Consider the following 26,423-nt stretch of genomic DNA (forward strand, 5'->3'; position numbering starts at 1 on the left):
TGTCTGTGTGTGTGTAAATGTCATCCTGCTGATCCTGAATCAGCAGGAGCCACCCTCTGCTGACGCACAAGCACCTTTTTCAGCACGAGCAGCACTGCCAGCATTACGAGAGCCACTAACACACACAGCACAACGAGCAGAGAGACTATCGCTGCAGAGGCCTGCTGAGTGAACAGCTGTGGGACGAGAGTGGGCACGAGTGCATCTCTATGTGTGGAAAGCAAGAACTGTGTCCCCTCAGCAAGGGTTACGTTACTCTGAGGGTATCGAGCTGTAATGTTGTCTCTGCACCTCTGTTCCTCCTCAGGGAGAGAAGTAGTAGTCTTTAAATGGAAGGGGCTGACTGACTGACTGTTATTTAGGGATAAACACTCCTCATAGGTAAGAGTCTCTAAAGAGTAGTGCAAGACACGCGTCTTGGAAGAGTCTTGATTACTGTTTAGAGCTTCAGAAAGCAGTCCATTAGTGGTTAGTTTTGATATTTTCTCTGCTGGCTGCGCTGTTAGCATCCTCGCCTGTGCAGAGCTGAGGTCACGTTCGTGTGTCCTGTCATTTGGCTTCAGGACACGAGGACAGATGGCCACGACAGAGAGATTCAGAAGCAGACGGTGGGCGAGATGATCAGGCTCTGTGCACACAATGTCTGTGGCCATCTTAAGCCTACCGCTCAGCAGCCAGCGGTACAGATACAGAATGTCACACTCGCACACCCACAGGTTGTTGGTGAGGTCCACAGATCTGAGACGTGGCAGGCTGTCAAAGGCGCTCTCTGGGACTGACCGCAGGCAGTTGCTGTTGATCTTCAGGACCTGCAGGTTGACCAGGGCAGACAGTGAGGGCAGGTCCAAGGCAGAGATGCAGTTTTCTGAAAGATCTAAGTGGGTCAGTGATGGTGGAAGACTCATGGGGAGACTGGTAAGCCTGTTCCCCTTCAGCGTCAGGACCTGCAGCTTATGGAGACCCTGAAGTGCCCCGGGCTGGATGGCACGAATACGGTTGTCCTCTAAGTCCAGGTGAGTGAGGTTTCCCAGCTGCCTCAGGACACCTGAGGTGATGTAAGTAATGCGGTTTTCTTGCAGCTGCAGGGACTCCAGGCTGGGAGGCAGGCCACGAGGGAAGCGGGCTAGCAGATTGTGACTGAGTCTGAGCTCCTGGAGGCCAGAGAAGGGCCAGAGCTGGTGGTCCACATTACAGAGCTGGTTTCTGGCCACAGATAGAGCCGAGGTACTGAGAGGAACCGAGCGAGGGAGTGACCTCAGGCCTAGTGACTCACACAGAACCAGAAATCCTGGGCAGCAGCACCCAGTAGGACAGGGAGACACTGCAAGGCAGGCTAGAGGACAGATGCAGAGAGCCAGCAGGACACCACATCTGCACCAAAGCATGACTCACTGCAAGAATAATGCAGGAAAGACGAGAAGTTAGATGAATTTAGAGGATATGGTTCTTCTAAAAGTTCTATAAAGGAAGGGGTATAATGTTATAATATGGCTTAATTAACGGTTAATAAGCAGCTGAAAGATCCCTGGTTTGATCCAGGAAGGACAGACAAATTCCACTGGGGCCGCATCAGGAAGTGCATCTGACATAGAAACTCTGCCAAAACAAACACGTGGAGCCACCTGCTGTGGTAATCCCGTGTGGATAAGGAAACAGCCAAAAGCAGCTTTATTAAAGGTTAATGAACCATTTATTAATACCAGTACTCCACCAGCACACTCTGGTACATATAATGACCTTATGGAAAAGAGCTGCAGAGTGTAAAACCCATTCATGGAATTGCCAAAACTATTTATAAAGCCACTTCTTACGTCTTAAAACCCCATGATAAGGTGTGACTTGTTATAAAGTGATGCCAAAGAGTGAAAGCTGCCTCACTTACCATTCTTCTTTCTGTGTATTATCTGCTCCTCCAAAGAGACAGGCAGGGGTGCTTTCCCATGCTCCCTACGTGATCGACTGTCCCTCTAAAGATAACCGACGTTACTGATAATTCCAGGCAGATGCTCATCAAAGTTTAATGACAGCCTTAAGGAGCTCTATTACCTGTTCTTGATCATCTTCTCCATCCGAACTGACCAAGAAGTCCTTTTGTTTGTCAGCTGTTTTATGATGAACAAGCTGAAAATACAAAAGACATTCAGAAAAAAAGAATGGTATGAAAAAAAGGATGTCCTAAATATTCTCCTGTCGGAGCCCAGCTAAGGTGGAGGTTATTAGTGACTTTAGTGAAGATGTGCTACAAGGTTTGCATCTTTCTGGAAGGAAGAGTGAAAGTAAGGGGCTAGCATTTTCTCGAATTATTTAGCACCTCATTGATAAAAGAGCAGGGAATCTGAGCCCGGTGTAAGGCTCTGTCTGGGCTCACGTTTCAGCCACCACATGGTTACACTTGCTTTTCAGCTGGTGCGCTATCATGTCCTGTTTGATCTTTGGCAGTTTGACCTACTTAAGACCTGAAAGGAGTTTTATGTTTGAGGATTAAAAAAACATTCTTATGAATTTTCTACATTTTTTTTAAACAGATTTCAGATGGCATCATGATTTATCCATGTCACACTGGAAATAAGATATATTAAAATACACAACTGAAAGAGTTGCACTGTTCATACAGCATCAATATTTCATTACTTGCTCAAAATATGGAACAAAAGGGATTCGACTTTTTATCATAATTCTAATGGGAACAAATCAGGGTCCCCAGGATTTGTATAAACAATACATGAGCTCCTGTTTTGTGCCAAAGGGTCCGTATGTATCTGGATTACTGCTATTGAAATATTAAACAATTCTGTACAGTTGCCAGCAAAGGACAAAGGGGGCTCTCGTCATCTCCAGGCTCGAGTACCTTCTTCTGCAGTCCTGCGAGGTGATGGTGCCAGCGGCTTCATCCCGGCCAATCAGAAAGCTCTGGCAGTGTTTTTTTTTTTCTTTTGCAGATCAGGGGTTTGAACTGTTAAAAGAGAAGACAGCCTATATCATCACAGAGCAGATATCACAGATCTGGCATTTCGGTAATTACCTTAAAATAGTTACCAGTGATTTCTGTGTGGACGCAGGTCAAAATTACAGATTCCCAAGTGGAACATAATGTGCACGTTGAGATTGTCCTCTTGTTTTTCCGAGACCTTCCTCGCCTTTTCTAATTGTAGGTTTCCACAGGGTTGTATCTGTGCTTCATTTGGCGTAGCTTCAGCCATGTACGCTGCTACATTTACGGCACTCAGAGACATCTTTTTTGATAGCTTTATTAAATATAAGCAAAACAAAACGGTCTTTTTGTAAACAATTCAAGTGTCAAAAAAGAAAGCAACTGTGGCTGAGGTTAGGCAGAAAACAGTATGTCAGCATGACAAAAGCATCGGCACATAATTCAGGCTTAGATTAGATGCTCAAGGTCATTAACTTAACAACAGGACAGAGTAATTTAATCAAAGAAAATCAGATAAGAGAGACAAATATGCATCTGTCAAGCCTATACACGTAAGCTAAACATGCCAACTGTCTGTCCTTCTACTCACATTTCAAACGTTTACACTTAAAATAAAAAAAGCATAATTTATCGTATACATAAATGCACTAACTATTTAAAAGGAAAACTTAAACATTTGTTTTCTACTGCCTACTTTTTTATACATTTGCCCATTGAGAGCAGGTCAAAGGTATTAGCCGAATAAATATGTACAGTCATCGTACAAAGAAAGTGCACCCTCTTTCAGTTCAAGACAGTTCAGAACAGCATCCTGTGACATATTACGACATGTCATTGATTTAACAAAGACTAAGCTGAAACGCAGAAGCAGTGTGTGGAAACTAAGTCCACCCTTCCATTATGAAGTAAGGGGGTAACTAACAGCCAGGTACTGCTGACCAAATGCATTTGATTAACTAATCATTTGATTAACTAATCATTGATTAACTAATCATTTGATTAACTAATCATTTGATTAACTAATCATTGATTAACTAATCATTTGATTAACTAATCATTGATTAACTAATCATTGGCAGGTGTGAGCACCTTTATAAAATCAGAGGTTTGTAGGTCTGTGGTATTCAGGTGTGTTGACACAATGCTGAGGATGAAAGACATCAGCAACAGTCATCAGTGTGGGAAAGGTCATAAGGTCATTTCCAAACAAACTGAACTCCATCACTCTACAGTGAGAAATATAATTCACAAGTGGAAAATGTCCCAGCAAATTCACCACAAGGTCCACGCCCCTAAGATCTACAGCTCAGACTGTGCAGGCCTCAGTTAGCATGTTAAATGTTAAAGTTCATGACAAAACAATTATCAAAGAAAAGACTTAACAAATGTGGCTTATTTGGAAGGGTTGCCAGTAGAGATGCTTAGGTTACATCTGATTAAACCACAAGACCAAAGCAGACATGTGTGGTCACTGTGCACGGCGCCATGTTTAGGGAAAACTGAACACAGCATATCAGCACAAACACTTCATAACAGCTGTCAAGCACGTTGGTTGCAGCCACTGTGTCCACCATGAACTCCTCTGCATACCAAAGTATTGTTGAGTCTAATGTGAGACCATCTGTCTGACAGCTTACGTTTGGCCTAAATTTGGTTATACATCAGGACAATGATCCCAAACACAACATCGAATCTACAACAGAATGATTGTTGCAATGGTTCAGCCAAATTTCAGATCTCAGCTCGATTGTAATGCTGCAGGCCAAATACCCGCAAACCTCAATGAACTGAACCACTGCAGCAAAGAAGAATGGACCAAACTTCCTCCACAACGACACGTGAGACTCGTAAAGTCATTCAGAAAACAATGACTTCAGATTATCGCAGCTAAAGGAGCGCACTTAATGTTTCACACTCTGCTTCTGCATTTTGGTCTGCAGTTTTTCAATTTAAGACCTGATCATTCTTTAATATGTCCTGATATGTGAAACCTTAGAACTGAAATACACTGTGATCTCTTTTTACCATGACATGCAGTACACATAGTAGATTTGTGGTAGTTTATACAGCCTTTGTTCAGATACCTAAAAATAACACAGTTAAAAGGTTTTTAAAATAAAATATGATATCATGTGAAACTTAACAACCCGATGCAAACAAAATGAAGTAAATATAACTGTAAATATAAAGAGAAAGTTTTGCTACTTATCACGTCAAGTTTACTGACATTTCACTTTGACTTATTTACAGCACCGAACGTGTTGCTCTAAATGACGGATCCAGATGTTTTCACTCCAGCAGGACATAATGAGGAGATTCCTTTGGACAGGTATGTGGAATAATACTTTATTTTAGTTCCCTTTGAAAGTGTTATTCACAGGAAAATAATACTTATTATATAAAGTTTTACTGCCTCAGTAGCACAGTGGTGTTATGTTTTTTTCAGTAATTACAGGAAAAAGAAAAATCCTGTGCTTGCCATGCCAAGTTAAAGTTGTTTTCGGCACATGAAGACAAAGTGGCCGTTAAAAGGGTCTCGGTATGCTGCTATCTTTCCTCGTGCCTGCTTATCAATCAAACAATTTGAGCTGTACCATTTGTAATCTTTTCAGTAACCAGTGATTTGGGTAATAATCCTCTTCACTGTATATTTAAATCTAGATCTTAGACTTTAATGATGGGTAATTTTTCTTCATGAGGCATGACTTCACTTAAATATAGACCTATTTCCCTCTGTAAGGCTATTCTAATGAAAACACATTTTGAGGACCCATTTTGCCTTTGCCCGTTTCTGATCTTGTTTAAAAAGCGAGAAAAAGGCCACCACTGTGACCTAGTGGTGGCCTTTTTTCAGATGGCAGGTGCAGACTGGCTGACTGGAGCTAGAGCTGGAGCTGGTGCTGGGACTGGAGCTCTGCTGAACCTCCTCCCTGTGCTTCACCTTCTCTTTGTGTTTTGGTTCCTCTCTCCGCTTTTCCACTGCCTCTGTATCTCTGACCTTTCTGACCTCCTGTCGAGGTGATGACCGGACGTCTCTCCCTCTCTCTCCCACCAGCGCCTTGGAGGGCATCCGCAGGTTCTTCGGGGAGGACATGCTCTGAGTCTGGACCCTCTTGACGTGATCGACGGCGTACGGTTTCTCCTGCAGGTCACTTGAATCCTTGCGTCCTCCGGCTTTATCGGCCGTATACTTCCTGGGTGGATGAGGTAGGGGCTTATATGCCTCCAGCTTGCGCTTGTGACTCATTGCAGAGGCACAGCAGATGATGAAGACCATGACGATGAGAAGAGAGGTCACCACGATGATGATGAGCATGTTCTCCTGCAGGAAGTCCACTACTCGGGTCAGGACGTAGTCCTTCAGACGGATCATGGTGGTGGTTATGGTGTTGGTGAGAGTGGGACTCCCGGTAGCGGCGGTAACGTGAACAGGCGCGCGGGTGGAGAAAGACACCGGGAAAAGGAGCTCCAGCTCGGCTTCATCTCCGCTGCCGTCCATGGATATGTTGTAGAACAGAGGTGTGGCGTGACACACAGAGCAGCACAGCGAGAGCAGGGTCACACAGGAGACCTGAAACACCAAGTGAGACTTCATCTTCTCTTTGAGTCCTGCAGAAACAACAAGAGGATGCTTTTAATTTCAGGCAGCACATAGACTCGAAGTCACTGAAAGAATAACGTTGATTGTTAGGTGAAAAGATTTGGGACTGCCTTTCTCAACTTTAATATCTGATCAGAAGGCATGTGGTCCTGTCTTGGGTAAGATTTATGACGTGCACGTTTCTGCTTGTACTGTCTCTGTTGGCAAGTGTTGTGCACACGTGTAGTGCTCTGTTGGCTATTTTATTTTTAAAGCTTCATTCTGATGGATGACAATGTGCCCAACAGCTCCTCTAAAACAGCTCTAAATCTTGTTGGTTTCATCCTCACACATTAGGAAGACATAAAATGTAATAGCTTTAGTTTTAATGTGGTCTGACTGTTTCCCTTAAGACCAGCAGCCTGTTGCAGTGACTCCTGGTTTTCAGGTGCTGGTAGGACAAAAGCCTCACTGACTGTTGCTACTCTTTATCTTAAGCTCCTCACTCACCCTAAATATTTACCGTATCACATCTCAAGTGTGACAGGCATCCATCTTGACCCGGGTTTTTCATTTGCTGCCTCTCTCTCTCTCCTGCACCAGATCTATTTTAGCAGACTGCAGAGTAGCCATTACTTACTCGGGGTGGAGACAGTGAGTTTGGAGCTGGAGGCCTTATAATTTGTAAAGCAGAGGGAGGCCACCCATCCACCACACCAAAGCCAGGAGGAAACTGTATTCTAAAGCGAGCACAGAGGCGTGGGAGACCTGCGGCTCTCGCCTCTATATTTACGCTGGGCAGCAGCTGCTGTTCACCAGCCCACAGCAGCACAGTCTCACTGAGGATATTTCTGCTTCCAGGAAAAGCTGCATTTACACCATGACTGAGTGAAACCTCCTAGCTTGCTCAGTGTTACATTTCTCCATCCTTTTCTTTTTGGCTTCCTCTCACTGAGAAGATTTAACCAGTGAGTCTGTTAGCTCTGCAAACCTGTTTAACTCTTTAACCCAGTCTGTAATTACACAGTGCTAAGCTGTAAAGACAAGCTCCCCTTCCCAGTGTGGTCAAACATACAGCATGTACTGTGCTGCACCAGATGGCGGGCTGGGTCTCCATCCTTGAATGTACAGCTCTAGGATGGCCCTGCCCCTTAAGTCCCCATAATTACAGCTAAAATTACATTTCCTGTATTTCACTAGAGGGTCGCCCTTACCTTCAGCTCAAAGCCTTCTAATTTGTGACACTTTAAAGCTTTTATAAACTTAATTACATGAAAAACTTTGAACGTGCAGAGCCATATTTTACACATATACCTATCTCACATTCAGCCTGATGACCCAGTGTGCAGCAACTTACTAAACAAATGTTAGACCATCTCAAATATTTCTTGACATACAATTGTGGCTACCTGGTACACGGTGCAGATTCAAGGTTAGACATTTAGATCTTTTTTTTAAGGAAGTATTCAGAAGAAAATAATCCATAAATAAGTCGTGCATTCAAAACTATAGAAGTATTTAAGAACTGTACCAACGATCCCTTTAACCTTTGCTGCAATATTACTACTATTACAGTTGCATGTTGAGTGGTTTTCCCTTGCAGTGAGTAAATTATAGCACAAGATTATCAGCATAGTTGAATCTGTAGTGATGCATCACATGATTTACAGTTGGATTATGGGAAAAGTTTGCAACATTTAAATCTCTGACATAAAATAGTTGAACCGAATGTACTTTTGCACAAACATTCAGACTTCATTTATTTCTTCATCACTATTTGCCACTCGTGAAACGAATGTATAAAAGTACAACCTATGAAAGGTCAAACATCCTGAAAACATTTGGCTTCTCTTTAACCTTGAACTTAATTTCACTACAAATGTAAAATGTATACTTACAGGATGTGCTAGCCTTGGCTTCTCTTCTGTGCAGCACGAAGCTGTGAGTAAGACTGCAGAAAGAGGGAGGAAAAGGGGGAGACAAGACAAGACGGACAGACGAGAAAGTAAGAGTGGAAGACCGTTTCCGAGGATTCGCCCTCCCTGCTGACTTGTGCCGACTTGTTGTTTTACTGAGCTCTTAAAAGTATCCTCACCTCAAACTCATGTCCAGCCCTCCATCTTCAGGTTCTCCTCCCTCTTTTTCTTTCTGAACTTTCTATCCTCCAACAGCCTAACTCTTGGTAAGTTCATGTAGCCGGCCATGTGGGACCAGATTTTTTTTATCATACATATGTTTTTTTGAGAAACATTTGATCTGAACATGGTGATACTTCACACTAACAGGACAAAAGATACACGGGATGCTCTACAAATAGAAACAGTCTTTATTTGCAATGAAAGGCTAATTTGCCACAGTATGTGCTCGTCCATTCACAGTCTGACTGACAGATACAACCTTAGCCTCAGTGTTTATCTTTAAAACAAATATGTTGCAGTTGGTGCATGTTAGTCCCAAGTTCTTCGGAAAAGGGTATTTCTATTCTTGGTGGGGCGAGTTCCACAACTTTTTTTTGGCCTGCACTGAATACTCTCTAATTACGTTCCTGCTGATTACAGCCTGTCTCTGCAGGGCATACAAGACCAGTACAGGGAGAAAGCACTCTTTTCATCCTGAAACACATGTACAGAGCAAATATATGAACTAAATGGACTTTTAGGAGCACTGGATAACTGTTTAACTTGCAGGGCATTTATTTAAGGGTGCTCGTGTTTCTCGTCTTGTTACACAGTACTGCGTAAAAGTGTCAATTATAGGTTTTTTTTCTTTCCAGGGAGCCAAACCTTTCTTATAGTGGTCTGAAAAAACACTTTCTGAAGGCCATTTTCTGGAAATCTTTCAGTTTTCTTTGGACATTGGCTGCTTTTTCATTCATTTTCAGTCCAGTTCTTGTACCCGTCCATTTTCACAGGAATGTTTTTCTTTTTTAAGCCACTTAACCCTGACCCATGAATCATCCATGCATTAAAAAAGGCACCAGTGTTGTGTCTGCACATAACAAACAAAGAACCAAGTTCTATATTTAGCCACTTTGGAATAAAGTAGGTGTTATAAGAGGCTGGTAGTAACTATTTGTTAAGTTGAATCTGTAGAAAATGGTAAAGATTAAAGTGTGACAGGCACAAACTAGCATGTTTGCACCAACAAGGTGATTCCCAAAGAACTGTTGGCCAAAACCTGCACACATCTATGCGATTAAGAAACAGAAGAAAAAAAAAAAATCTAGCAAAGACCTGACACAAGACGTGAGAGAAGATTTTTCCCTTCAGTTGGTCCATCTTAAGGATGGCTCATACCAAGTATTGAGTTTCAAGCTTGTTAGAACTGTATGAACTCAGAATTGACTTTTACTTTATTCAAATGATAAAAAAAATAAAAACAAAACAAAAAAAAACAAAAAAAAAACCCCACTGCAACTATTTTCCAAGCCACACAAAGAAATGAGAAATAACTCATGTTGACTCTGTGTGTGTGTCATACAGTAGTACCTAATAAAGTGTCCAGTGAGTGTCATATTGATCATTAATTGGTGTATTTGTTAATTAACAACTGAACAGTGAACTCATTTTAAAAATTCTTTATTAATTTTTCTTATAATCAATGGTTTGATATTTGAAGCAAGAATAATGAACAAAAATGCTGAGCAGACCTCCACACGAGGCTTTCATCCTGGTTCATTTTTCATCAGATTTTCTTTCTCGATAACCTCCGACGTAACGGAGGTTCTGCTTTTCTCATGATGGCAAGGTGCAAGGAACAAACAGGGGGAATGTTTAAAAATCCACCTCCCACACAAATACCCTCTTCAGCACATCCACAAAACAAAAGAAATGGGGAGGAAAAAAAATAGATATGGTCACGTTATTTACACAGTTCTCACTCATTTTCTAGACCTCAATTACAAACATACATCTATCTTTCAACACATTTTTTATTTTTCCACCTACAGTGTCCCTTTGGATCTCTATAAGCTACTACTCCTCAAAACTCCGCTCTTGTGCCAACAGTGCTAACCCAGAGAGTGGCAGTCTCATATAAAAGATATGGCAGTATGACCAGTGTCAGCCAAACATGCATCACACTCTACATTTCCTGTCACTAATATTCTCAGATTATTGACGACTCAGCTAACAGATTCCTGGTTTTACATCATTTTACATTTTAAGCTTGTACCCCAGAGGAAAGTGTCACAGCGTCAGGGGCACAATGTGTTTGACAAACCCTGACAAAGTAATGCTGCCTGGTGAACTTTATTATGGACTGGCAGGACTTCATGATGTCACACAGTACGTAAGAAACTGAGTCCTTTGAATTTTGTACTGAGTATAGCACCTCAAAGTGGGTTTAAACTCCAGGCACCTCGCCTCCATTTATTCCACAAAACTACTCACAGAACAGTCGACCTACAAGGAAACCAAAAATAATAAAACACTTCCAGGGTCACCTCTATGGCACTTTCAGGTCTTTACAGTGGTAACATTTATTAAAGGCAAACAACAGATTGAACCATTACCCGTCTCAGCTTCCCACAGGGAAACAATCTTTAAAAAAAAAAAACAAAAACAAAAAAAAACAACAACAACTCAGGTTGAAAAATATGATCCATTTTCAAATTTGACTGCACTAAATTGGAGCATCTGAGAAATAGCCAAGATGTGGAAGTGCTAAGAGGGATGTAGAAACAGCTGGAACAAGAAACGGGATTTAATTGAACATTGAAGCAATAACCCAACTACTTACTTCTTCTAAATTAAAAGGAAAACTCTGTAGTGGAAAGTCTACAGTGGCTGGTACCTAAAAGGCCAGAGACATGAGGACCCAGATTAGGCCTTTGAGGTCTAGCCAGCTTTAACATCACATGTTTAAAAGCAGTCAAGTAGCTGCGGGATTATTTGATGTCATTTTAGAAAACTTTCTTTTGTGCTTGTACAGAAAACGCAGACATCAGATGGCAAAGCAAACAAAAGAGCAGTGACAAAAAAAATGAGCCCACTGCACTTGACTACAGTGATGTGCTGAGCAAGCACATGGATAACCAAACAATCGGGTTGGAGTTTTTCCTCGCAGAAAGAATGAAAATGCAAAAGCTCGTCTTTCCATGAGCACCACATAAAGAATCCCAACAACTAAGCAGTGCAACCGAGTCACCGCAGTGAGTGTGTTTTTGCCCCCCCTCATACCAAGAACAGCCAATAGGAATTGTGGAATGTGTCACTTTCTTGAATAAGTGCAGAGTGCATGTTGGTAAAGCAAGGTAGAAAGGAATGCATGTTTACTTGGACTATTACGTCCACAGTCGGAATGATGGAAAAGCGACAGGAATGAAAGGAAACAGCAGAGGCGAAGTGTGGATTTCTGCAGCTTCAACAGAGACAGCAAGAATTAGTCACTTAAGGTTGTGTCTGAGTGTTTGGTGTCCGCTGTGGCAACCTGCAATGTATTTTCTTTTAACTACAAATTTAATCTGTCAGTCTCTCTTTCAGAACCATCCAATTAAATTATTTTAATTTCATAGTGCATCACTGATTTTGTTTCTGTACTTTAAAAAAATACTGCTAAGGAAGTGTAAACAAAAGTCCAGATTTGGCAATGTCTTAATTTTGGAGAAGGGCAAACACCAAACACTGAGGCCAACTTATAAAACATGATGCTATACAATGATAAATTGGGGGTGGGGGGCTGTTGACATGGTTTTCTTGATCATTATTCTAAAATGCAAAGAATTATGTAAGATCTTTTTATACAAGTAGACACAATTTAAAAAAAAAAAAAAAAGACTGCCACAGAATAAAAGGAAAAGTCCTTCGCCACCAAAAAGAAAGTATTTTCTACTAAATCTGCCACATGTTCTTCTTATTCCACCTGTTTTAAACTGAGGGTTGGGAGCTGGCTAAGAAAAAGTTCATCTGGAATGTTGCTAGGGATCTTTGCTAGGCAGACGAAACACTGTCATTGAGATAGGCAGTGAGTGTTCCCGCCCACCCCCACCCCCAGCCAGTGGAGCATCCTGAATTGTAGCGGGTTGGGCAAAAGCGTCCTTAAATGGCAAGTTTGGACATCTGCTCTTCAAGTTGGACGATTCGCTTTTCTTGACTGCTGATCATGTCCTTGAGGGACTTGATTTCTTTCAAGATCTCCTCCAGCTTGGCTTCAGATTTCTGTGAGAGATACGAGAAACAAAAGTGAGACTTAATGGGCTTTTAACCAGCTTTATGAAAATACAGCTACAGTCACTTTTAAAATGAGGTAAACCTAAGGTGGGTCCCTTAGTAGTACGCCTTGAAATCCGTGGGTCAAAGAAACTTCTAGGAATTTTAAGCTGGTTTTGCACACACTGAACTTAATGACTGCACCGATGAATAGGGCAGATCATAGAAAGATGGATTCACAAGGAGTGAGAGTCTAGTTAAATCCACTCCCTAACAGATTGTGGCAGGTTTAGTTTATTTAAATTCAACTTTTACCTTAAGATCAATCAATTAATTTACTTAAAGAGACAAGTTTCTTCATTATTAAAGTTTGATGAAGCCATTATTTACTGCTCAAGTTAAAATGTTCATCTTATTCTACACTGACCAAAATTGCTGGTTATTAATTTTCTTTTTTTTTGTTATAATCTAACAGCTTTAAGTCAAGTGTCCTTAAACCAAAGGCTTCATTTCCCCTAGCAAGAATGACCTTAAAGCAGACTACTCTCTAATCTGTGCTACATGTAAGGCCCTTTGGGACAACATCCCAAGTTTTGTTTTAAATCAAGTGTGGTAGGACCTGGCAGTCTGAGGGTTAACATCTTTCAACACCACTGGAGCCCAGTGGGCTATGATTACAGAGCAGACCTTCACAGAGACACATGGGCTGGGACCAAGGCTGTGTTGTGGGTGAGGTGCTGCTGGACGCCCAGGAGCAGGGGCCCAGAGCAGCAGAAGACCTCTCCCTCTATGGGCCAGAGTGGGATGAGTAACATTTACAAACCACCTCATCTAAGTTTGGCAGCAATCTGCAATGACTAATAAAAAAAAAAAAAAAAAAAATGTAACGCTAGGAGCCCCAGACAGCCACCTGCAAGGAGATGAGACGGTGGCATAGCATGTCCTACATGCAGGGACCTCAACATATACAGTGTAAGACTGTGAAATAAGGCATCTCAATCTATTGTTTAATCTAATCATGCAAAATAAATAACTGTTAAAAAACGACCTTACTCCTCAACACTACACGTCTGAGACTGAGTGACAACGTACTGTTAAACCGGTTTTAACTGGACACACTGATGAAAGCAAACACTCACAATTGATGGAGCTGGGTGGGAGGACTTGTTGGAAGAGCTCGACTTCTCTGAGTTCTTGGTGACCTTGTTGTCCAACATGTTCTTTTTGACCACTTTGAATTCACGGTTCTTGCCCGGGACGTAGCCATTCTTCAGAGAGATGAGAATGGGGTCTCCATTCTTACCATCAAACCACTCCTCAGCCTCCAAAGCAGGATCTGGACCAGCTGTGTCTGGGTACAAGTCGTCCTGGAACAGGTCCGACTGACGGGAGAGAATAGAGCAATAAGTTGTGAGGAAAAGAGAACTTGTGAATGTGGTGCTTGTGATTTAAAGAGTAGATTAGAGGTCTAAAAGCTTCTGCAAAGTAGCGTGTTAGGGCGAGTACTCACCTTTCTAGGCACAGTCATCACAATAGGCTCACACTTTCTTTCATGCAGTTTATAGAACCTGCAACATAAAAAGTCTGGTGTTACTCACAGTTCAATACATCATTACACAATAAAAACAGCAGTTTCCTGTGGATTGTTGTATCGCGGTTACAGTTTGCCTCCTAGTGGTCAATCAATGAACTCCACATTAGAGATGATGGAATAAAATCAAAACGATTTCTGGTTTCAGAGATGATGATTTAGGACCAGTCTTGGGTTACCTTGCAATTTCACACTTATTGACATCGAGGCCCCTCTTTGGCATGTAGCCCATACCCCTCTGGGGCTCCTTGCTGGCAAAGGTGTTCAGAAAGTGAACATAGGGAGCCTCGTCTGTGATTTCAAAGTAACGGATGCTGCTGTCTCCCTATCAGGATATAAACAAGTGTTTTATTTCTAATGTGTGCACATTTAAATTGAGACATTAAGCTTTGTGTTAGAACAATGCTTGATTTGATTATTGGGTGCTTAGAAGGAAACGCACCTTTCCACAGAGGTAAACGACATTGGTGTCTGGGTCATAGAAGGGCAGAAGCACTCCATTACTGGTGTCCATCTCATTGACAGTCATTGGCTCCTCCAAGTTTTGCTTAAAACAAAAACAGAAGAAAGATTAATTTGAGGCAATACTGTTCAAAAACATTAAAACACAGCTTTACATACCAAGTCCATAATGAGGCAAACTGAAGTGCTACAGGTGTGGAAATAGATCTTTAATCAACTCTCAAGCCCTTATAACTCACACAAGTTTATCATTACAACAGCAATGATCAGTAACAAACCTTATAGTGATCGGGCGACCCTGAACCCTCCCTTAATCATGCGAATGGGGGATTCCCATGATGCACTGAGCATTTCTTCTTCACCCACTCACATTGTGTTCATACACCACTCTGCATTTCATCATTAGTTATTGTGAAGCAGCTTACCGTATTCCAGAGAGCCAGCTGCCTCTCACTCATGCGGCTGAAGCCAGTAGTGAGGATGTTTCCATCACTAAGGAAAATGGCCCTCATGGGGCGAGCGCCCTCGTGGGCCTTCTCTTTCTCCTGTGAAATAGAGGTTAATGGTTAGCCCTGCGAGTCCGTGTTACTGCCTTATCTGCAGTTCATCATGTTTGTTTCTGCTGAGGTCAGAGGTAGGAACACTCATAAACCTGCTTACTGGTGTGATCATTTAATCAGACAACTATCAGGCAGAAGTGAAATAATACGCAGAACACAAGTCTGAATGAAGATTTTTGATGTTTTATGAAAGGAAAATTCTGGTATGGGTGATTTTAAATGTGGCATGAATGCATCAGAAATATTCAGCATTTCTGATACTGATGGGATTTTCACCACAACAGCCTCCAAAGTTTCATCAGAACAGCTTAAACAAAACTCCACTAAGCACAGTTCTGCACTGATTCGATGTGAGCAGCTGAAGATTGGGAAAAACATGGTTTGGTGTGATGTTTCTCAGTTTTAGTTCTGCCAAGGAAGGCTCAGGCTTTGGTTATAAACTCCATGAATCTACAAATCCCAGGATGAATCCTTGGCTTTTAGGGACAAGGAAAGATTTTGTATGATTCCAACAGAGCATGTTTGGAATGTACGGAACAGGAGAATCAAAGCATTAAATCAGAAGCTGTCAGAATGACGTAATGCAATCATGTCAACACTGGAGCACAATCTCAAAAGGAGGATTTCAGCATCTTGCCCAATCCACACCACAAAGAACTGAAACTGCTGTGAGATCAAAGGGAAGCCTGACCCAGCATCAACAGGGATGTCACAATACCAGAAATCTAAGAGGCTGACGATGATACAAGCAAATACCACTTCAATTCTACAACACTATCAATCAAGTTAACGCATTTAAACATAACCTCTTATTTAACAAAAACAAACCAAAACAAAAAAACAAACCACTTTCCGACACTTCTTGCATTCTGGTTTTTGGTGGTCTATGTTATATCATTAACCTGATAAAATAACTCAAATGCAATTCTGGCTGCACTCTGTCTTTTTTCCCCTCTGACATTCACAGCAAAATTTGAATGCATCTGTACTTGTTATCAAACTTTAGGTGCTGTTACTGCCCTATTTTCTCAGGTGCTTACAGCAGCCAAGGCACATTGTGTAAATTTTTACAACACCTTGGTAGCAAATTACCGTTTCCCATGACAGTCCTTGGTCTGAATCCAAACTAAAACTGGTAAGCTTATGCAGTCATAATTCAGACTCACAGCTAACAACAATTTTAAGGGAACAATGTTACCATACCGGGGCTTACTAGTCTCTCTACTTCCAAATCAAAAATCCCTGCACCTGAATTCATATTTACCTTTTAAATACTTCAGATACAGTTCAATATAAAAATAGAAAATATGACAATTTATTTGCAAACTACTTACTCCAACAATCTCCTGCTTGCGGGGGTCAATAACCCGGATGGACTTGTCCTTGCAGGAAGTGCAGATAAGGCTTCCATTGCGGTTCCAGCACACATTGTAAATGACATCAGGATGCATGTCCTCCAGGTTGATCATGGCCTCACCGGTGCCCACATTCCAGATGATTATCTGGTTATCACAACCTGGTGACAGATGAAGGTAATGGTGAGGTTTGTGCTCAATCTGATCATCAAATTTTGAAGGCAGCATTGTTTTATAGATTTGGAAACACTGCCAGAGCTCTTACCTGCACTAAGGAGGATGTTTCGTGCTGTTGGATGCCATGTGATGATGCCCACACGCTTGGAGTGGCCCTCCAATACCACCACTGGCTCAGACATGGAAGTGACTAGGCCATTCTCCGGAATCTGCCACACCTGTAAAGAGACCGGGGAGTCAGAAACTGAGAGCAGACAGTAAAAATTCTCTGAAGTATGAAAAAAAAATATTCTAGAGGATTTCATGATGATTATGCTGAACACAGTCTAGCAATTAAAATGATTACTGGATCTAAACTGTAATTACAAAAAGGAACCAGAGGGGGGCAGCAATCACTAAGAATTCACAGCATGTTCCTTATTGACTGATACACACAGACTTAGCAAAATATACTTTTCTTCAGTAACGAGTAATCTAACTAATTACTATTTCTATTGTTACAACGCCGTTACCGTTACTAACAAGAAAATGCGGTGCAGTCGCATTACTGTTGTTCAACAAACAGACAGTTGAAGCTGTCTTCAGCTTACCGCACCTTATATCAGTTGCATGGAAGTAGCTGTCTATGCAAGTAATCTGGGCGCTACAGCTTTAAGTAGCTGCGCACACTCCTGCAGGTGGCAATCACTTTCTGGCAGACGATCACTTTTTGGCACAACACCTGGAGTTATCAGGAGCAGTGGCTAGCTACTGCAGAGCATAGGGAACTAACTCCAGATGTAACCCATTGCCATGGTTTAGGGAACAATGACGAGAGAATTAAGCCAACATGTTTTTGGTGTCAGGAGAAATAACACCGACCAAAGGAAACCCACACAAACCCAGGAAGAACATGGAAACTTCACATGTTCAAAACCAGATAGGTTGAAAGCTGGGACCTTCAGCAGTGCCAAACCCAACTCAAATTTTAAGAGATATGCAGAAAAATGCAACATTATTACCCCACCTCAAAACCAGCTATTTAAGATTTCAGGATGTCAAGTACTGATTGGTTACTATTCACTAACACTATTTATAACATGATTACGTTGATTCATCTGATCTACTTTGTCATAACACTGCTGCATGAAAAGAATTTGAGGTTAAATTTTTTCCTTACATTCTTTAGTGCTCGGTGCCTGGCACAGGCATCCTGTAAAGGTTGTCCTTTCAGAGGAATAGAATGGGTACGCCTAATGCAGCATTTTAAAAAGAAAATAAAGGCCACTCCAGCACATTTTAACATTAAATTAGCTTCGTTGATGTCCAGTGTGTACTCTGTGATAACAGAATCTATTCCTTAATCTACAATAAACGTTTTATGCCCTGCCTACGTTATAGTCCTACTTTACAGGCCTGCTGTGTACACCAGCCAACCCACTCTTACCAAATCTAAACTAAACATCACTGAGAGTCTATTTAGGTTGTGAAATTTACCGTCACATGTTCTATGATATGAAGAGAGGAACCAGCAATAGTTCCTCTCTTCATGGTTCACACTTCTGCAAAACAAACCAAATAAATACTGCCTTGATTTAGCATGGGATTAACAGGAAGTCAGGCCTTTCAGGTGAGGAAGTGGCTGCCATCTAAACAGGCTGAAAGCCTATCCCAGCCTATTATATACCAAATAAGGACATATGGAGAAAAGTAAAACAGCAGCCTGAAAAAAGTCAGTGACCTCAGCTCAATAAATAGCTAAATCATTCCCCAGCTCTGATTCCTACAACACATATTTGAGCTTAATCTAATCCAGAGGGTGAGGCCTGCAACCATTCATGAGTAACCACAGCCTTGCCTTTCGCAATAAGAGCATGTAGCCTCTTGCCTCTTATGATCTAAAGAATGTATGCTCCTGTTGACCCGAGGAGGTTTGAGTTTGGGTGTAATGGGTGAGGCGAGCCTTACCATCACGGTGCAGTCCTCTGAGCCGCTGGCAATGACCTGGTCATTGTGGGGGCACCAGTCAATGTCCAAAACCGGGCCTGTGTGACCACACACTGTGGGGTAGGATTTATCAATGCGGCCCGTCTGTAAAAACACAGATAAACAACAGAGTAATAAGATTAGTCTTAGTCTAGAGAACATTATCCATGCTGGAGGAGCGAGTGTGTTTTGAATCAGGACAATTACAGGATGATCCTAAATCCTACCTGCAAAAAGCAGCTCATAGATCACACACAAACTCCAATCTAAAACAGTACTTTGGATTTATCTTGTGTATGTATGTATGTATGTATGTATGTATGTATGTATGTATGTATGTATGTATGTATGTATGTATGTATGTATGTATGTATGTATGTAAATTAATTAGTTAATGACTAATGCTGGCTGAAATGAGTTATATGTACATTTGCAGTGAAGGCAGCCTACCAGAGCAATTATGAATTTAAACAAACAAAAACCTCAGAACCAATAAAACAATTTCAATTTTTTAATTTGCAGAGTGGGGAGACCCCCCAAAACAAATGCATTTAAAAGGTAACACTTAACCATCCTTGTATACGGTTAATTACAGTTTGGTGAGAAAATACAAAGAACAAGATTAACTGTGCGGAGTCAGAGATTTATTTTAATGGAAGAATCAAAAAACAAACTAGCTCAGCATCACTAAAATCAAATTTAAGATATCAAGTCACATTACATGGCTCAATAAAACAATTTAAGCATGAAAAATAAAACTAAACTGCTTAAAGCCAGCCTTGATTTATAACATCTCCATAGACAAAAAAAACAAAAAACAAAACAAACAAAAACACTTGGGTTTTACCGCAATCTGAGTTTGTGTCTAAAACAAACTGATTAGATTTAGCTCCTGCTGGACCACCCATAGTAATTAAGGAAAGTTTCTAGTAGTGACGTCAGTAGACAGTAGAAACATGCCAGAGATTCAGTGCAGCAATTTACTTTTAAATAGTAGCCCCAGATCAAACATTACTAAGCTCTTTATATAATCTGCTCACGCAATTCTGACTATAAGATTACAAATGAATTTCTAATGTATGCACTTGTACATCCTTAAAGTCATACTGCAGATGGATTTCACCTCTAAACCCTATGAGTCCAGAGAGCCAGGTGATCTCTCCGCATGGTGAGGTGACCTATGCTCTAAAGCTTGGGTGACACACCCTAGTCTGTGCTGACTCCCTTGTGCCACTGCAGAGCCATAGAAATGATGTCACCTACTGTGGAAATAGTCCCTCTGCTGCAGGCCTATTTAAAGCATCATGGCTCGTATAATACAAGGAGTCCCTCACTGCCCACAGCTATTCTGAATGGCTTGACACGAGCTACTAAATCCAAGAACCGTATATTCTGTAATGAGTCAGTGAGTGCTGGCTGCAAGAGTCAGGACCACTGAGGCATTAAAGTAGACTGCAAATTGTACATGACAGACTTTATAGCCAAACAATTAATGTATTTAAAGCTTTTAAATATAAACATTTTACTTCTGATTCATAGCAAACCGATTTTGTTTTTATAAACTCTAATTATAACCACTATGAACCCTTAAACTCAGACAGGCAATGAGATGGCACTTCAACCTTGCTGTTATTGCATACTTTTAATAACATGACTCATTTAAGAGGTCCACATTGATGCAAGTGTCTTCTGGGCCAGTCCAGACCTGCAGTGTCCCTGTGCTACGTAAAATATACCACGCTTGTACCAATGCTGTCACCTGACACAAAGCTGGGCTGTGACACACACTCCAAGTTTAGTGATCAAAGTCTGGTTTATGTGACAATGATCTGTGTGTGTGTGTGTGTGTGTGTGTGTGTGTGTGTGTGTGTGTGTGTGTACATGTAATAAGAAAAATCACAAGATCGTGCCAGAACCTTGCCCTACTAAACACACCCTCAAATCCACCCTGAAGCCTAGTGTACAATAAGCTGACTTTGACACTACTGTCAATAGGTTTCTGTGAGCTACCAGCTTATATCACGTAACACTACCATTACATTATGAAAATATACACCTCTCTTTGTTTAGTAACTTACATTCAATTGAGCCAGGATGTTTCTGTGCACATAATTTCATCACATGCGAATGTATATTAGCTCGCAGTTAAATGTATTCATGGACAAGACTTCCCAAAGGCAATAGGAACAGGATGTAAAGCAGGAAGAACATGGACTGATAACCAGGTGTTTCAACAGAAACTGCATAAACAAGTTTGGAAAAGAACAAACCGATCACACAGATAAGATAACCCAACAGTTCACAGCCATTTGCATTTCCACTTATTCTAGTACTATAGCATTCCAAAGAGGGCATGAAGACATTGTCCATATGTCTGTAGTGTCAAGTTGGAAAACAATACACAGTAAATTAGTAATTGTAGCACACATTTCCCATCATGCTTCTCTTTAAAATGGTAATCTCATATTAAACATAGCCAAAATTAAACAACAGGATACTTGCAAGTAATCCCTGTGAGCCAACTCTAGAGCCAACGCTCTAAACTCTTTTTTTTAGCATATCTCTGGTAGCAGTTTGTACAGCAACATCAAGCTACTTTATGTTCTGGTAGTGAGGGGTAGACAATGGGAAGAAAGCAGACTTAAAGGCAGGTGGCCTTACAGGAAGAACAGCCATAAGGGCTTGTTTCAATGAAAGAATGAGCTGAGCGGCTGCATCAAGGCCCAATAAGAGATAAACAATGATTATCTGCACAGGGAATCATGCAAGGCTACTAGAGTAGAGTCCAAAAACAAATATGTAGAGCTAAAAAATGAACAAAACTGTGTCAGACGTTCTGGTTTCCTTGTCCTAAGCTTCTGAAGTTAATAATAAATGTTGGTCTGATTATTCAAGACCTTGTATGTGATGAGAACGATTTTAAATTTCATTCTGGATTTAACAGGGAGCCAATGAAGAGAAGCCAGTATAGGAGAACTATGTTCTCTCCTTCTAGTCCCTGTCAGTATTCTTGCTGCAGCATTTTGAATCAATTGAGCAATTTTAAAGGATTTTTCTTACAACATCCTGATAATAACTTTACTACAATGTTCGTTGCATATTATGACTCCTGTGTTCTGCTAAGCAAAAAGGATCAATCCATAAACATGTCGGCCCCTTTAGTCTCCGTTGCCCTTTTGTCTCCCGCCTGTGCTAACTGTTTTACAGCCTACGAGTCTCGTCTGATCCTCGTCTTAGTGTGTTTTATGAAGAAACAGATACACACAGACCGAGCACCCCTCTGTGTTTGGGCCATACTGATTTGTTAAGTAGGGCTTAATTTGTATAACACACACTTGAGCATAATATGACCCCCTATGCTCTATGAGAGAATTTTGCCTATTTTTATTTATTTATTTTAATAAATAGCACCTACTCTGCTCAACTCCACTCTACTCAGTTTTTAGTGTTTTCCATTATATGGTAGTACCTGGTAACAGGTGCGTGTTAGTATCTACAGAACTGGGCTTTCAAGCAAGCTGAGTCGAGCTGAAAATATAATGTCAGACTGCAGGCCACTGATTGGCCAAGGAGTGATGTCACTGGATGAATCACGAGAGCGACTCCTTCACAAGAATCAAACGTAAACACAAAAAGCAATACGTGCAGATACACATCGCGTCAATGTCATCCATTGTTGTGGTGTGGAGGTTTTAACTACAGATGACATGTTACAGTAAGAAATAGTTCTCAGATGGAACCAGAAGCACGAATACCAAACTCCAAAAGAGAAACTGGTGTTTATATCTCATCATTTTTCTACTAACAGGATAAGTTAAATCCATACTTTATGCTCGAATCTACTGTGATATTTGCAGTCCCAATAACACTTCAACTAAACTCCCGAAAACCCAGGCATGGCAGAAGAGGCCGACAGTACGACCAGAGAGCCAGGCGTTCTTCACATTCCACACCTCAGCCTCAAGCAGCTCTGTTATGAGTATGACTAATGAGAGCAAGTGGGCCGCTAGGGTGTCAAATGTAACACCCTTTGAGGTGTTAATGGTGTTTGTGTCTGATATACACAATTAGGAATTTCAGGGTCTGCAGAGCGAGCACAAGCGGCTTGCCTCAAGTCTGCAGAAAGTTATGATGACATGATACACAAGTTCAGGAACGCAGCTGGCATGAAGCAGGGCATCAGTAATTGTGAGCATGGGAAATTAACAAGCACCAGTGGGATTGCCTGTGTATAGCAGTACACCTATTGTGTGCATCTTAAAAGTCTCATATTATGAAAATGTATTGTTTTGTGGTTTTTTTCCCCACCTGGAGGCATAAAACAAAACCTGTGAACATTTTTAATACGTTACTACTTTCATTCCTCCACTACATCTATCTACATACATCCACCTTTAAAAGCCATTTTCAACTTTCCACATTAAACTGCAGCTACTTGCAAATCTTCTGTTATTGGTTGCAAGAGTGAATAGAGATTCCTTAGGACTCAATACAACTATCCATCCACCAATCCTTTCTACTGTGTATACAATTCAGGGTCAGAATACTCTGGGGGTCACTTTGCAAGAGGCAAGGCACACTGTGGACAGGACGCCAATCTAATCACAGGGCTAACACACATTCATGCTCACATTAACACCTACAGCCAACATAGAATCAAAAACATACTATTCAACTCTTTGGATGGTGGGAGGAAGCAGAAGTAACCTCAGAGCTCACACAGTCACACGGAGAACATACCGACGCAACAAAGAAACCCCCAGATGGTCAGCAGGTTTTTACCGGGAGCACTTCTGCCATGAAGCAAGAGCATTAACCACTTTATCATCCCATGGCCTGCTTATTGGTTATTGCAACTGATTCAAATGCTCAATCAAGTGTGAACTTTGAAAGCTTGAAGAAAAAAGAAAAAAAAAATCAATAGACTGGAAATTTTCTCCACCTACACCCTCTACTTCTAAAAATTCTTTTTACAGCCGATTTCCTCATTCCACTCTGCTTCGAGTCCCTGAAACTGCCTGCTTTCTATAGTTTGTGGCTAGCCTTCTGGCTCAGTACTGCATATATGAATGACAACTTTTATACTGGTTAAGCAGATCATTTATTTTACACCATTTGCCTCATGAGAGACAGCAGTGAATTAGAAATTGTGCATTTGAGGTGTTAGAGAACTCTGCACTTTATTGCTGTTTTTACAGTAGACAAGGCATGCTTTAAAAAAAAAAATTATATCTGCTAACTAGCAGTGCTCTGGCCCTTTCCTGCTGTCATACTGCAGGAACCCAACTCATTTCACATGGCAGTTTTAAATACTACCCAATACCATATCTCAGCAACAACATAAAGCCTCTGGTTCAGTTTGGGTTTGGGTATAGGTCAACAGATTATTCAAATTGCGATGTACATTGCCAGTAATCCCCAGCACCTTTGATCAGTAAATAACCCAACCTTTAGGCCCTGTGTATTCAGGCAGGTATAAGACCTTAACACCTCAGCAGAGGAGTGTACAGTGATAAGGCAACTTGTCCACACCTCAGCAAAAAAAAAAAAAGTCAGCATTTTGTGAGGAACAAGAAACTGCACCAGTATAAACCACGCCTACACGAGCAGCAAGCGACTGTGCTCACTGCTGAATACCTAACATGTCCATAACTACACTACAGACATTTGAATCCTTTGAGAGGAATGTCTGAGGCCTAGAAAACAACTGGTTGCATAGCAACAAGTAAGGCTGCAGAAAATAAGGGTGAATCACACCCGATGGATACAAAGCACAACACTGAAACATACACAAAAAAAAAAAAAAGAAAAAAAAAGAAAAAAGAAGAAGAAAAATGCATGAACGAGATTCCCTGAAGGCAAAAGAGGACATTCTTCTCATTCACACAAGGCCTGCACACCACACTTCCTCTCCTTGCAACTCAACATGTGATTCACACATGCACACCACTAACAGGGCCTTGCATGCATGCCGTCCAGTGCTAAGAGCTTCATGGAAATTTCCACTTTTGCAAGTCTCAGCCTATAAAGCTGAGGCGAGGAGCTAAGGTAGAGATAAACAGCTGAGGAGTAAGTAGCAACAGCGGCTCTGTTACACACGGAACATTATCCCAAGATTTACAACCTCCGAATGATAGGCCAGGAACAATGCAAAGCTGGCTGTAAACCAGAGCCGTATTTCACTGAACAGATTAAGCAAGCATACCTGTAGATAGTGTAGAGTTTATTATTAGATATTTTGCAGCCAACATCTTTGCAGCATCTTTGGTGACAGAGATTACTCAAATGAAAAATCAAAGCTTCCATTATCTTCTAGTACGTCTAAACAGATATTTTACACCCCCTGAGGGATGGACTCTCCTCACGTCTATTATGAGCAGAGGACATGCTGTGACAGAGTTCTGCACTTTTGGCTGAAAGCTGCTAAAACATACTTGGAATATATATATATGTTAAGTTGGTAATGCATTCAGATGTAGATAGATGAGAAATGGCTGCAAACTAAATAAATAGCTAACAAAAGATTTCTTTCTAAAAATTTTCTTTAAAGATTTGCTACTTAAAGAAAAAAGCCAGGAGTGATACTGATTATCACATTAAAATATTTAAATACGGCACTTGGATACAGTGAGTGACTCATTGACAGAAACAACATCTGACTCCAACCCAATTCTCTCATCTTGGCCGCTCTTCATATTTCGGCCTATCCCAGAATTCACATGTGTACTTACACTGCACGAAGCAGCCAATGGCAGGGCAGGGAGGAAATGGTCTTGGAAGCCTGTCAGGCAGGGAGCAGTGAATGACCATATATGGTAAAATCTGCAGTCAGCAGGACTGAGAGGCAGAAGCGGCAAAGGCAGAAGCAAAATGACCAAAGTGTGGGGAAAGACCCTGGATATCATGCACACACAGTGCATTTTTGCATAAAGACACAGGAAGCAGCTACAAAGGCAGTAAAACCTAGTGAATATTAGACAGAGAAGAAATAACGTGTCACTGTAGAAATGCCCAAGGATTACTAACAGGCACAGGCTCAGCAGAGTGAATGAATGGTACCATTGATTTAAAACCCACACTCCAAATTTGATTTCTGTAAAGTGCTTAGAACATAAAGGTGTTGCTGGGTAAAAGTGTTTATTGAGCAGGATTTTTTTTATAACACTCCCATCATAGGATGAACAAATCAGATTTCGATTTAAAGGACTATAAATTAAAATCCACAGTAACAATTCACTCATCCTTCGCTCTTCGTTCGTGTTGACCAGAGAGGAGCCACCAGGATTTTTTTCTCCCAATTACGAGCTAGCTGCTGTATTCACTTCTACAACTTCCTTCATATGGAAATCAGGGAATAAATTAGCAGGCATCCAGCTAAGAATGAGAAAGGGACAGATTGAAAGCATGAGGGAAGGGAATGACATGTGCAAAGCTAGACATCTGATCCCCTCTCTATAAATCTCATTTTTCTCTCAGGAAGAGGCAACAATACTCGTGGCTGTGCTGAGTCAGGGCGGCCTGCCGCACTAACCCACAACCTAGTGAGTCACAAAAAAGAGCCACCCCCACGAGGTCAGGTCACAGATCTGAATTTTAGGTGATGCTTTTTATATACCCAAAAAAGCAATTTGAGGACAAAAGACATGACAGTA

General features: G+C 41.3%; 3 protein-coding genes across 4 annotated transcripts in view; all 3 read right to left on the minus strand.

The window, feature by feature from the left end:
* Nucleotides 1-20: 20 nt before the first annotated feature.
* Nucleotides 21-3,947, minus strand: LOC102301778 (slit homolog 2 protein). The gene is made up of 4 exons (XM_042218425.1): nucleotides 2,849-3,947; nucleotides 2,047-2,121; nucleotides 1,883-1,967; nucleotides 21-1,391 (listed from the first exon to the last, which is right to left on the minus strand). The coding sequence occupies exon 4, from the start codon at nucleotides 1,383-1,385 to the stop codon at nucleotides 21-23; it is 1,365 nt and encodes a 454-aa protein (XP_042074359.1). The 5' UTR covers nucleotides 1,386-1,391; nucleotides 1,883-1,967; nucleotides 2,047-2,121; nucleotides 2,849-3,947.
* A 12-nt stretch (nucleotides 3,948-3,959) lies between these two features.
* Nucleotides 3,960-9,901, minus strand: tmem119a (transmembrane protein 119a). The gene is made up of 2 exons (XM_005916345.3): nucleotides 8,411-9,901; nucleotides 3,960-6,541 (listed from the first exon to the last, which is right to left on the minus strand). The coding sequence occupies exon 2, from the start codon at nucleotides 6,525-6,527 to the stop codon at nucleotides 5,766-5,768; it is 762 nt and encodes a 253-aa protein (XP_005916407.1). The 5' UTR covers nucleotides 6,528-6,541; nucleotides 8,411-9,901; the 3' UTR covers nucleotides 3,960-5,765.
* A 173-nt stretch (nucleotides 9,902-10,074) lies between these two features.
* The window catches only part of LOC102291280 (coronin-1C-A), a 36,203-nt gene continuing 19,854 nt past the window's right edge, over nucleotides 10,075-26,423 (minus strand). For both annotated transcript variants that reach the window (XM_005916343.3, XM_005916344.3), the window contains 9 exons: nucleotides 18,754-18,876; nucleotides 16,895-17,024; nucleotides 16,609-16,790; nucleotides 15,140-15,259; nucleotides 14,695-14,799; nucleotides 14,432-14,577; nucleotides 14,172-14,229; nucleotides 13,801-14,043; nucleotides 10,075-12,670 (listed from right to left, as the gene is read on the minus strand). In XM_005916343.3, the coding sequence (XP_005916405.1) occupies nucleotides 12,551-12,670; nucleotides 13,801-14,043; nucleotides 14,172-14,229; nucleotides 14,432-14,577; nucleotides 14,695-14,799; nucleotides 15,140-15,259; nucleotides 16,609-16,790; nucleotides 16,895-17,024; nucleotides 18,754-18,876 (1,227 nt within the window). In that variant the 3' untranslated portion in view covers nucleotides 10,075-12,550. The remainder of the gene's footprint in view (nucleotides 12,671-13,800; nucleotides 14,044-14,171; nucleotides 14,230-14,431; nucleotides 14,578-14,694; nucleotides 14,800-15,139; nucleotides 15,260-16,608; nucleotides 16,791-16,894; nucleotides 17,025-18,753; nucleotides 18,877-26,423) is intronic.

Source organism: Haplochromis burtoni, unplaced genomic scaffold (genome assembly GCF_018398535.1).
Source record: "Haplochromis burtoni strain Fernald_Lab_line unplaced genomic scaffold, NCSU_Asbu1 Contig_18, whole genome shotgun sequence".
NCBI lineage: Eukaryota > Metazoa > Chordata > Actinopteri > Cichliformes > Cichlidae > Haplochromis > Haplochromis burtoni.

Coding starts and splice junctions, on each gene's coding strand:
- LOC102301778 (XM_042218425.1), bottom strand. CDS start 1,385: ATGCTTTGGTGCAGATGTGGTGTCCTGCTGGCTCTCTGCATCTGTCCT.
- tmem119a (XM_005916345.3), bottom strand. CDS start 6,527: ATGAAGTCTCACTTGGTGTTTCAGGTCTCCTGTGTGACCCTGCTCTCG.